At 38.3% G+C, this 12,231-nt stretch overlaps 1 protein-coding gene across 4 annotated transcripts in view; it reads left to right on the top strand.

Annotated features, from left to right (window-relative positions):
* The window catches only part of GALNT11 (polypeptide N-acetylgalactosaminyltransferase 11), a 46,352-nt gene that overhangs the window by 5,249 nt on the left and 28,872 nt on the right, over positions 1 to 12,231 (top strand). For 2 of the 4 annotated variants that reach the window (XM_005527750.3, XM_014256719.2), the window contains exon 2: positions 10,495 to 10,827. In XM_005527750.3, the coding sequence (XP_005527807.1) occupies positions 10,533 to 10,827 (295 nt within the window). In that variant the 5' untranslated portion in view covers positions 10,495 to 10,532. Of the gene's footprint in view, positions 1 to 1,540; positions 1,712 to 2,134; positions 2,285 to 10,494; positions 10,828 to 12,231 lie in introns of those variants that run through there. The other 2 variants (XM_014256716.2, XM_014256718.2) reach the window with 2 other exon arrangements.

Below are 12,231 nucleotides of genomic sequence, written 5' to 3'. Positions count from 1 at the left end.
CAAGAAGATTGCAGAGTCTTGGTTTATTTCAGAATTTCTTACTGGGGAAAAATGAAAGATCCAAATGGCATGGATACTGTGGACTCTGTGCTAGAGCTTGAAGAGAAAAACTCCAAGTGATGTTGGTTTCTGGACATAAGAAATGCAGATGGACATTAAGTTCAACTCATGCTTTTAATATTTTTTCACTTCTTCTTTTTTTTTTTAAACAATGACCATTAATAAACATGGAAAAACACAGGACATGGTACATTGAGGAAATCACTAAGATAGTGCCATCCTTAACAGCATGGAGAAATGCAGCAGGGTTAAGAACTCTGAGCACTTTAGCATGAGTTAAATATTTTCCTATTAGAAACGATCTAGGGATTTAAACTGTAACTTGTTTTAACCTCACATCTAATTCTGGGGCTATATTTTATCTATTGTTTATATTTTTGTTTGTTTCTGTTTGGTTTTTGTCGGGTTTTTTTTAAACAAATCCTTATGCTTATATCAGTTACTCAGTCTTCATAAAGATGTTTAATCCTGAACAAAGTATTTTTATGTAAATTTCTGCCTATTGAAAAGGAAAACCCTGTAGAAAGAGAAATGAATTAGATGATATGTAGGGAGTAGGCAGGGAGGTCTAGGAATTCTGTAATTGATGCTGCAGAATAAGGTGCAATGTAACAATGCTTATTAAGGCAGTTTCCAACTCTCTAGTACAAATAGTAACATACTTGCAGAGATTTTGCATTTTATGCATGTTCAGGTAGAGTCTTAGGAAGTTTCCAGTGTCAGTTGGCAGATGTCTTTTGTGTATTTTTTTGTATCCAGCTGTTGACATCAATACTGAGTTTGCACAAGTGGATGGTAGATGTGTTCTGGGAGCTACTGCAGAACCTGTGCCAAGTGCAACTTCCATGGCTGGTTTAAAACAGACTGGTCAACCCCACTTTTTACCACTGTCCCACTCAAAAGTCCTTCAGTGAGGTCTGTTTTGTTGACAGATTTGCTGCCAGCTTTTTTTATTTTTGTCAGGAGGGTTGCACAGATGAGGCCTGAATTTATTTTTTTGTCATTTTTTTAAGAATTAGAAAATGTGTTTTCACTTTCCTTGTAAAGACTGGGAAAAAAGCCCAAAGCACTTTTGATGAAAATTTCTGAAGATGAACAGAAAACACACCTAGAAAATTTCTGTCAAAATCTGAGAATCTTATGAAGTTCCTAGTGGCTTAGAAAATGAGGAGTAAGGGAATTTTTATACAACTTAATGATCATTTTCTCTAGCATTACTGTGGTCTAGTCATGATGAATGTTACTGATTGATTATGTGAGTGGCAGGAAGATGGCCATGTGTATATGGCCAAATCCATGGATTGATATAAGGATCATACATCAGCTGAAAAAACCCCCGAAACAACGTAATAAAAGAGATGTGAAAAACAATTAAAACCAGAACAATATATTGATGATTTTGGGGCAGTGAATGCAGACAAATGAGTATATGCAGCACTGGTGTCCTCAGACTCATCCAAACGGGCCTGTTTTCCTACAGAAACCTGTGCTTGTTACCCCATTCCCAGTCAGGACTCGCAAGCAGCAAAGTGTTAAGTTTCTGGCTCAGCGGCTCATTGTTCACTGGGAATGAAGACACGCTGCTGCTGCAGTCAATGTGCTCTCCCTGTGTAACCTTGCTCTGCTTTAGTGCCGACTCTTCTGGAAAAAGGTGAGGGTTCTACAGTTCAATTGTTCCTGTAGAAGTGTCACTAATCCAATTATTTTGTATGAATCTGCATTTTTGTTGTTATTTCGGTGAGCTTTGCAGACATAAACTGTGAGGAACAGCTGAGCAGATTTTAAATGTTTAGAAAAGGTATTAAGCAGCTTATTTGTGTGTAGTTGACCTTGCAAACTCTCTTACATTCTGCATTTATATATAGTGCTGAAGGGTTATTAAACTAGTATTTAGATGCATGGATCTTTAACGTGAGAGAGGTGCCATGAAGAGGAACTTGCGGGGTGTTTAACCTTGCTGTTTTCTAAGCTCTGTGGAAAGGAAGGGACTATATTAAAAAATGCATTGCAGCTTTCTTTGGAGACATTCTGGCTTCTTTCAGAGCTGGTTTTACTGATGAAAAGAAAATCTTACTGTTTGAATTAGAAGAAAGTATTTATTAGCAACAAAAAAGGCTGAAGGTATTTTTAGGACTCCGGGAATGGCATGACATGTATTTTTGTGCCAGATGGCTTAAAGGAACATCCAGCTCAACAGCCTACGGAGCGTTTGTCAGGGGGATAGGTAAGAATTTCTTTCTTATAACTGTGCTTTGGGAAATAAGCTTTTTTTTTTTGGAGGGGAATGAGGACACTGCAGCAGCATGAAACTGTGTACTGTATAGTACTTATTTACCCAGAACTGAGAACTAGGATATTGGTAAGCTTGTATTTCTTGTCCAATAGTCCTTGTTTTCTCTAATCAGGCTGGACTATTATGTTACTTTTCTTGATGCAATGTTCTGTTGCACGGTGTGGTTGTAACTAAACCTGGTGTTCTTTTCAGCTGTTTGTTGACAAGAGATCCTGATTTACAAAAGTTTTTCTTTCCAAAACTTATAACTGTTTTTTCCATTAAAGTTGTGTCTTTAAATTAGAGAGTGAAATACTCTCACTTCATGGAGTGGAGTAAAATGTGGAGAGAAAGGAGTCCTCTATCAATTAGGTAAAAACCCGATATGTTTTATTGTTGACAAAGAAGTGGAAGGTGTTGCTGCAGAAGATACTTGAACATTTCTTTAAGGGTGCTTTTTTTTTTGAAATGCAAGTGGGTAAAGGAAGAATCTCACATTTTTATTATAAAAAAGCCAAAGTGTTTGCACTCTGAAATGGCAGCCTGCTAAGTAAAGCTTTTCTACTGGACTTGAGAAATTCCGAAAAGCTTGATAAGCAAATTTATGTTCCTAGGGGAGGTGTTTCAATGTACAGTTCACAGATTTGAAAACAATACTGTAAACAATATTTAGACATCTCTGGTTAAAGCCCAAAAACTGAAATACAAATCAGTATATGAATGAGTCATTTGACGCTTGAAAAATAGCGAGGGCTGAGAACGTAAAGACTTAACAAGATGAATTTTAAAATTTGTCCTAAAACACTTCAAGCTTGTCAGACTTCATATACTCAGAATATAGTTTCATAGGTCTTCAACAATTGTTGCAACTAATCTATGTGCCTTTCTTTATCTTTAAAATATAATGAATATTATTGGTATTTTAATGATATGTTAAGTGTTGCGCAAAATTTTGCATTCATTCCAGGAGGATTTATTTTAGGTGGTATGACATGGATTTGTATATCTGTGCTGAAATGATTAAACTGTTAGCTCTCAAAGCTTTGAAAGTTGAATTTAGAAGGGACTTGCAGAGGCTATTTAAAAATAGATCTTAATGTGTCATCTCATTAAAATGAATGGGAACAGTGGTCTTACGCAAGAGGACAGCCTATGGTCCACAGGATATTTATGTGAATGAGTGTTGGTGTGACTGAACATTAACATGATTTAACATTAGTCTTGTTTTTTCTTTCTTTCTCCTTCCTACCTTGCACCTTACTAAAAAGCCTGGGTCTGTTTTCTTGGCAATATCCCTGATAGCAACAGGCTGCTATTTTAGTTCTCATCCCAAAGCTGTCTCTTCTGCAGGCTGAAGGAGCCCAGCATCCAGAGTTCTCACAGGGCAAGTGTTTCAGCCTGTGACCATCTTGGTGGCCTTTAACTGACCTCACTCCAGTTTCCTGATGTCTGTCTTGTACTGGCAAATCCCTCCCTGGGTGCTATCCTCTGCCTGTGGTCACAGGGAGATGTGGAACTGCACCCCTGGGTCAGCTGCCTTGCTCCTGTGGGTCTATCCCTCAGCTCTCCTTGCTGCAGGGCTGTGCTCTGGCTCTGGCTTAGCCAGACCTTGGCTGGTCCTTGTCTGCAGAGCTGTTCCTCAGGCTGTGCCAGCAGCCACAGTTTGTCTGTCCCAGGTGCAGGACTTGGCATCTGTCCTTGCTGAATGTCACAATTTAGTTTCCTGTAGGCCCAGCCTACCTTTACATGAGTAGTTACCTGCTTGTATTCTGTCAAAAAAAAGACAATTCATAAAGTGAAATCACCCATCCCTCTGTAAGATCAAAAATCAATGGTGGTTTTTAATTAAAGACAGAATGGTAGGTAGATCCAATTTAGTGATAAAACGATCCTATAGGAGGGTTTTTAAAGAAGGAGTTAAATTGGCTCAATGCTTAGATGCTGGAACACATGAAACACTTTTATTTGGAAGTGTCTATTACTTTTGCTCTGGCTGTATGTTAGTGGTTGTTGCTCCTAGTGATATGTGTTGGATCTGAAGCAAAAGCTGCCTGAGGTGTGCCTTTTTCATCTTGTTGGTCTATTAATTGTGACTTGCCCTGAAGAGAGAGATTCTAATGGAAAGGTTGCATGGAAAAAGATAATTCTTGAGCAAGTGCAGGAGGTGTGTGAACGGCATCTCTATTTGTTTGATGATGTGTGTTATTACAGTACTACTTCTTCCTAATCTGGCCTCTGTTCATTGCACTGTTAATGCTGTTGTTCGATAGTGATTCAACCAGTAAATTGGAAAGCCTGTTCATGGGTAGCTATAACATCTTGGAGGCCAAGAAATGTAGGAAGAGTTAAGGCTATTAGAAGAGCAAAGTTGCATTCGTGAGTAGTGTTGTTTTATATTCTTATGTTCTGCTCCCCGCAAAAAATAAGAAAGTGAAAATTAGAAGCATCTATAGAAGGTCATGCAGCAAATTATCCAAATAATCTGTAGAAAGATAAAGTAGTTTAATGATTTATTTTTCTTTTGGAATTCTCTTTAAAAATGAAGATTATATACATCTGTTCCTTGCCTCAATATGGTTCCAAAATACACAGGTAGTCTTGCAGGGGACTTGGGTAGTATGAGTTGTATATCTGTCTTTTCCTGATATTTTTTTTTTAGAGAAAAAGCTGTTCTTGGAAAAACTACAAGCAGACTTTAAGGTTTTCTCAAATAATTTTTACTCCTATTTCAAAAATCTTGAGGTTAGTCTGATCCTCTGTTTGACCTCTGACAAACATGAGTTCTGGCACAGTTAATGAAATATCTACTCATACGGTGTGTTTACTAAACTGTTGAGGTTAATCCAAGCAGATGTCAGTGCTTAAGCAGTGGCAGGTCATAGAGTCTGTAGCAAATATTGCTCTTTAAGCCAAAATATTGTGGATTGTGGTTGACATTTTTTGTTTCCTTTGAAAATATCAAGGGCCAACACATTGGGCTAGTGTTACTGAGAGCTGCACAAGTTACTAACAAAAAACCCTTCTGGGCTGTGGGGGGGGAACACAGTTGTATCCTTGTTGGGCCAGTTATTAAATGAATGTAAATATTCCTGGGCTGGATGTATGAAATGAATGTCATGGTGGTGGTGTAAGGCTGATAAAAGAAGCTGCTGTGACATGAAAAGCACAGTGAGTACTGCAGCTCAGGTCTGGCAGGTGGGCTCCTGGAGAGTTTTCCAACTTTGTAATTAATTGAATTTAAGAAACTTTTACTGAATCACTAACTTTTAACCTTTATAACCTCTATAAAAAATCTATTATTTACTTGTGCAAAGAACTGAGACTTATGTACTGGAATTTGTGGAAATTAGCAGTATTTTGCTCCTGGCATTTCTGGTATGTGGGTCTGAAAACTCAGTTTCAAGGCTTTTCCAAAGGAAAATTGTCATACAATAAATATATGACAGTCAAGTAGAGCAACAAGAGAGACACTGAAAGGCTGAATATTTGGTTAGAAAGTCTCAGAATACTGTTCCTTTCAGTCTTGGTCTCTTCTGAGCTCATACTGATGGAGGCAGCTTCTGTGATGTGTTTTTTCCTTTCTGGCCTCCAAACTGGGTTGTAATTTCCTGATGTAGGAGATACTGCCACCTTGGATGATTTGTGTTTGTTATGTTGAAGTGTCTCTGGATGCCTGAGTACACCAGAGTGAACACAGTGAACTCCATGCATCTCTAGGGCATGGGAATGAGTGCCTGTAAAATACTTAAAGGTGTTATCATTTATTACTTGCTCTGGAAGCTCCTATCTTGCCAAGGGAAAGGAAATGCCTTCTGTTTATTCTGGATGTCTTTTACTTACTTATTGTTTGGGGTGATTTTTTACTTTTGGCAGCGGTACTGCTCTTCAGAAAAGAAGGGGAGATGCATGGTAGACCCTCAAGCCTAGTCTCTTTCAAAGAAAATTTGTTAGGAACTGTATTGTGAAACAATTCTTCTGTCTGTGTTTAAATAATGGGTTATTCTTTTGTGGCATTTAGTATTTTTGTTTGCACTTGAATAAATAAATAGAAAAGGGTTTCAACTGTACTGTCCAAATAATAATTTATTGATGACTGGACACATGGTTACAGTATTGCATAGGTGAAAATTATTCTTATGAGCCCATTGGTTATCTGAATAATACAATTCTGCTTTTTTTAAATTTCAGTTGTTTTTATCTAGTGGTTCAAACCTGCCAGCTGTGCTTGCATTAACAGAGCTTTAGGCTATTGAGTTAAAAATATATATAATCTCATTTTTTCATGCAACATGTGTCAGGGCTGAGAAGGATCCTAATACTTGGGATTTGAAAGGCATGTCCTTTGTATCTCCTGTATTCAGGAACAGGTTTTCTCTATTTCAGAAGAGAAAAAAAAAGTGAGGAAGAAATAAAGAAGGATTTGGCTTTTCTTAAGTTTCAAAATCCTGCTTGGAGAAACCAACTGGGAGAGGATGGATGTTTAAGACATTCATCAAGGTATTATGATGATCCATGGGCTGAGATAGTTTTTGGGCAAATTGGGAAAATGCATTTCCTAGAAGACTTCACAGCTCTGGAGTGCAAAGGAATCTGGACAGAGTAAGACTTTTATTCGCTGTGCGTACATGGAAGGAGGTCATGGATAGGGAGATGGCTGAGATAAGAATCAAGGGTTGAGTGTCAGCCTCTGTGAACTGAATGTTTCCTCCTGTGTCCTTGTGCCCAGCTGCAGACTCCTCTCCTTCACCCTCTGGCACTTATCAAAATGGTTATTTTTTGTTGCACATTGAAATGAGTGGAGGGATTCTTGTTCCTCGGTATGTTGAAGAGGGGAAGAGATACATTCATGATTGTGCTTTGTATGCATAAAAATGTAGGGCTGGAAAGGTTCTCTTGTTTCCTCAGGGCAGATCCAAAGCAGACTGACATGGCCAAAGACATGGAAACCTCTGGCCTAAAGCATATCTGTAAAAAGTCAGTCAGACTAAAACTGTCAAAAATAGGAGTGTGCAGCTCTGACACAGATCGTGATTCTGTCTGATTAAATGGTAGAAGTGGTTGAAATCCAAAGGATGGTGTTTGTGTAAATACATATGTGTTGGTGAATAAAGTCAACTGATAAGTCTCAATGTGCTTTTCATGCATAGGGTTAACTTTTTTTTTCATTCTGCTTTCAGAATTATCTACATAGTGAGTCTGTATTTTCCTGTCAAATAAATTACCAAATGTCTTGGTTGAATAGCAAGGTACTGAACAGGCACAGGCTGTGATTTGTGGAGGTTTGGCATTCTGTTTAAATGCAGTATTTCAGCATCTTTATCATTTTACAAAATGCTGGAATAGTGAAGGAGAGGAAAAGGTGAAGCAGATCTAGCAAAGATTAAGTGGAAATAATACTTGATTTATTTAGTTTTGGTTTGCATTTGTTACTTTTGTAGCAGTAGCCAAGCATGAGCTTTTAGCCTGGTCAGAGATGGAAGGGATGTACAGCAATGTCTTCACTCTGGTGATTAGTAATTTATCCCTTCCTCTTTAAACTGAGTGTACATGATGTCAGTCACAGCAAACTTTAACCTTACAGTGGCTGGAAGTACCACAGTAGCAGGTGTAGCTGTGAGCTATGAAAGACATGCAAGGAACTAGGGGAATATTTAACCTGTGAGGAATTCTGCTCTGTATGCCTGTCTTCTGACTGTTACCAGAGATAGAATAGATTATGTCAGTTTTTTCTATGCAAGCTGCAGTGTAGTTTCATCCTTAAACAACTCTGAAATGAAAAGGTTCCTTCTCTGTTATAGTAATTTTTATCTTACTAGGACAGTTCTGTCCCAAAGTGTCAGGGCATGTTAGGATTGTCCATCTGTGTTACCATAGTGAATGGAAAAACACCTCGAGCAGTTTTTGAGGAGCAGTATGTTAGGATTGGACAAATCTTACAGCAGATGACCTTCTGGTGGCCATGCAAAAAGAACCTGGCAAGCACCCAGGTCCTCTTTTATGAAGAAGCAGTAATTGTCTGCAGACTGCCATGCAAGAAGAATTATTATAATAAGAGGCTATAACTGTTTATCTGCTCTTGCTCCTCTGCAGCCTCGCATGCTTTTTCTGAGCCAAGGTTCACCTTGCGTTAGCACAGGGCGTGAGGCACTGGGGATTGGTCATCTTCTCTAACTGGTAAACCTATTCTGCTAGCGAAAATGAGGATTTTCTTCAATCATTTATGCCCCAGAGCGTTCTGTGCCTGACTAATTTCATGGCTTTGCTGTTAAGCAGAGAGATTTCTGTGTGAAAGTGTTAGAGAGAGAGCCTGTTTCACAGAGAGTGCAATTCATCTGTATGCACAGGGTCAGCCTGAGATTTAAACCCTCTGTAAGACCTTTTTAAGCTCCTTGGGCTCAACTGCTCCATAGATTGTTGCCTTGCAGAAGTGAGGGAGTTTGACATGGTAAGAACAATGGGTAAATTATTTCTGAGGAGGGTGGGTTTTGGTATTTTGATTCACTCTATGGATATTTTATTCTTGGGAGATGATGACCTGCTGCAGTCTGGGAAGTGTAAGCTTGAATTTTGACAGATCTTCTTTTTGGATGCAAGTCACTAAGGACTCAGAATTACATTGCCAAAGTAAATGGTGTCTTTATAATGTTCTTTGGGATCATTAACAGCTTCTGCCTTTATTTAATAGTTTCCCATGTCAAGAAGGAATAATTTGTTTATACTCATAAATGTTCTGGTTTGTTCTTTGCCAGACTGACCTGAAAACTTCTGGTAGTTTCTGACTTTTTGAGTAGTTTGAAAAGTGCATTAGCATAAATTATTGACTCCCACCCCAATATTTGTTTTCTTAAAATAAAAGTTTTGCAAATGAAAGGTTATTGAATTATTTCATGACTTTTGTTACTGTGCAAAGAATTTGTTGTGGTTAGATAGTAATTAAAGAAACAAATTCTTTGAGTTAGCAGTTTTTCCCCCCTGAGTTGAGGGGACTGATCTGTATAGTTTATAAGGTGTGTGGAGTTTTTTGTTAGTGTGGAGTTTTTTGTGTGTTGTTGGGAGGTTTTGTTTTGTTGGTTTTGGTTGGTTTTATTTGCTTTCTTTTGCAGGGTGGGGGAGGGTGTTGAGCCTTTTCAAGATTTTGGGAACTCCAGAAAGTGTACCAAATTCTTCTGGCCCATAAGTAAACTATTTTCGTCAGCTTCATTGGCTTCACTTCACAGTTTTGCTTATGACAGTAATGTTCAGTACAGCTTGGGAAAATTGTTTTGTGGATGTCTAAAGTAAAACTCTAGTCTGGGTTGCTTCCTTCCAGCTCTAGATGGGCATCTTCTCCAGGGAATATAAAAGCTTTTCTGGAGCTTTTATATTCATTTATATTCTGGAATATTTTTATATTCCTCTTCAGAGGCCTGGAGGAACCCAGTAAATTACCTTAGAGCTTTTCCTCCTTTTCCTATCCCATCTGTGTTCTTTTTGTGGAGAAGATTATCTGTAAATGTAACTGTCTTCATGCTGTGTGTTGTTCAAATGCACCTCATGTTTTCTGGAGCTCTTGGGACACTCACAAAAGCTGTTCTTAAGTCTGGGGCAAGAAGAACTGAACCACGTAGCTTTTTTGAATCCATGGTTTCTCATTCCATGCTTTAGGATAGGATCTGAGCTACAGAAATGGATACATCTACTCTTGGGCAGCTGGCTCAGAGTGGCCCTGCTTGAGCAAGGGGGTTGGACAAGGTGATCTCCAGATGTCCTTTCCAGCCAAAACAATTCTGTGAAGAATCAATTCCCTGTGTATAGTATATTTAATGATACAGTTATATATTTAATTCAAGGCAGACATACTAGAATTATATTTCTATATATATTATATAGAAATACAATTATACATGCAGAAAATTAATAATTTTTGCCTTTAATTGTGGTGTGTCACTGGGCTCTTAGTGATTGCTCTATATTTTAAAGCAGTGGTGTCCACATTAAATGTGAAAACTGGTCACGTTTACTTTTTGAATGGGAGAGCGAAAAGGGATTTACTTCTTAAGGCCTGTGCTTAAATTTTAAGTTCTGAAAGTCCTTTAATGGATGACTAACTTATTGAATGTATTTCATAACATATAAGGTAACAGGCAGCACTCTCAAAATGCATATTTTTCATTCTTTTTCAGGTAATTGAGAATGGGCCCTCAAGGATGCTGAGTGTACAATGGGAAGTGTCACACTTCGCTATTTCTGCTATGGCTGCCTCTTCACATCCGTGACCTGGACACTTCTGCTCTTTGTTTATTTCAACTTCAGTGAAGAGAACCAATCCTTCAAGAATGTGCCCATCAAGGGGCTGGAACCTCAGAGGCCATTTCCAAAAAAATTCTATCCCCGTTTTACACGAGGGCCAGTTCATATACCTGAATTGCAACAGAAAGAGAATAAGATAGGAAACTCTTTTGGAAATCATATCCAGGATCCAGTTAAGGGGGAGATAGAATTCTCTCCTGAAATGGGTAAGTGGTTTTCAGTGTTGGTGACAAACTTAATAAAACAACAGGAGAAATGAGGTAGTTTGCTGTAAAAAAAAAATCTCAGGGGAAAGTGTATAATGAAGAAGTTTTGTTTGTAAAAATGCAGGTGGTACTTGTGACTCTCTTCATTAGGAATTACTTACAATTTATTCTACAGTGATTAACCCAAAATACTCTTTCTAACATTTACATTTATGCTGTGTAAGTGCTGATGAAGACTGGGTTACAGCAGGGTCTGCCCTTGATGAACTAAATCTTGCTTTCAGAAGGTTCAGTGTGTGCTTGTTTCATATCTTACTCCTGTATTAATGAGGCTCAAATACATAAGCTTTAATTAACTGCAGAGAAGCCCTACTTACATGCAGTAATTAAAAATAGCTTGATATCAATAAACAATGAAGAGGACCCATTGATTTGGAGACTATGCTTGGGGTATGACTTAATCTACAAGAAATGCATGTAGGACAAACTTACAATGCAAAATTGAGATGACAATAATTAGAGCCAAATCCTGCTTACTTTGTACCAGCAAAGGTCTGTATGTTTCACTAGAGCGTGTTTCATCAATGAGGTGATTTAGTTTTGTGTTCCAAATTAAAATGCTTTGTGTATTCTAGTGCTTACAGTGCATTCACTGCTGTGTTTAGATGTGCAAACAGGCACGTTGTGTACTGGATTAAAACTTGGTTTGCATTTGGAGGCAGAAGTGTTGTGGCATTGGTTTCTGCTGATGCTTTGGAAATACAACACAGAAACCTTCAGAGCCAGGGTTTAATGCTCAAATCTCAGTGAACTCCCCTGCCATAACTGTGGACAAATGGTGAATCACAATCTTTGTGAGTTTGTAGAACTTTACTAAACTTCACTTTCTGAGTTGGTCATTAGACCTGTGTGAATATGTTAGAAAAATGGCAGTTCATGTTGCCCTGTGGCATCACAAGTGTTTTTCAGTTCACTGCAAAAAACCTGATTGCCAAGTGAGGTGAAGACCAGTCCAGAGGTGGCCATTTCTTTCCAACTGTTCAGTCTGGGCCAGGAAAGAAATTGAGCTTTTAAACTGAGAAGACCTTTGATCTTGAGACCAAGTGACTGGTTTGGTCGGTGAAAGCCAAGGGGAGTTAGAGTGCCAGGATAAATTCTACAGGAATCATCAGGAGACAGCTCTTAAGACAAGATGTTGTATGAAAGGGCTTCCTGAAGTCTGTCTAGGGTAGGACAGTGATAAACACGCACAGGAAAAAAAAAAAAAAAAAAAAGTGAAAAGAAAGTTTGTGTATGATAGTCAAAACCAAACTGTCATCTGATAGGTCAGTTTATCTTTTCTTTATTCATTAATCTGTGAGAGCCACATATAACACTGCTGAAGTAAAGTCTAAACTGAGGTTT

The sequence above is a fragment of the Pseudopodoces humilis genome, chromosome 1 (assembly GCF_049639895.1).
Source record: "Pseudopodoces humilis isolate 2021_Gansu_Grassland_sample_001 chromosome 1, ASM4963989v1, whole genome shotgun sequence".
In the NCBI taxonomy this organism is placed as follows: Eukaryota; Metazoa; Chordata; class Aves; order Passeriformes; family Paridae; genus Pseudopodoces; species Pseudopodoces humilis.
Note: the sequence above shows the minus strand (reverse complement) of the source record. Positions and strands in the feature narration are given on the sequence as shown.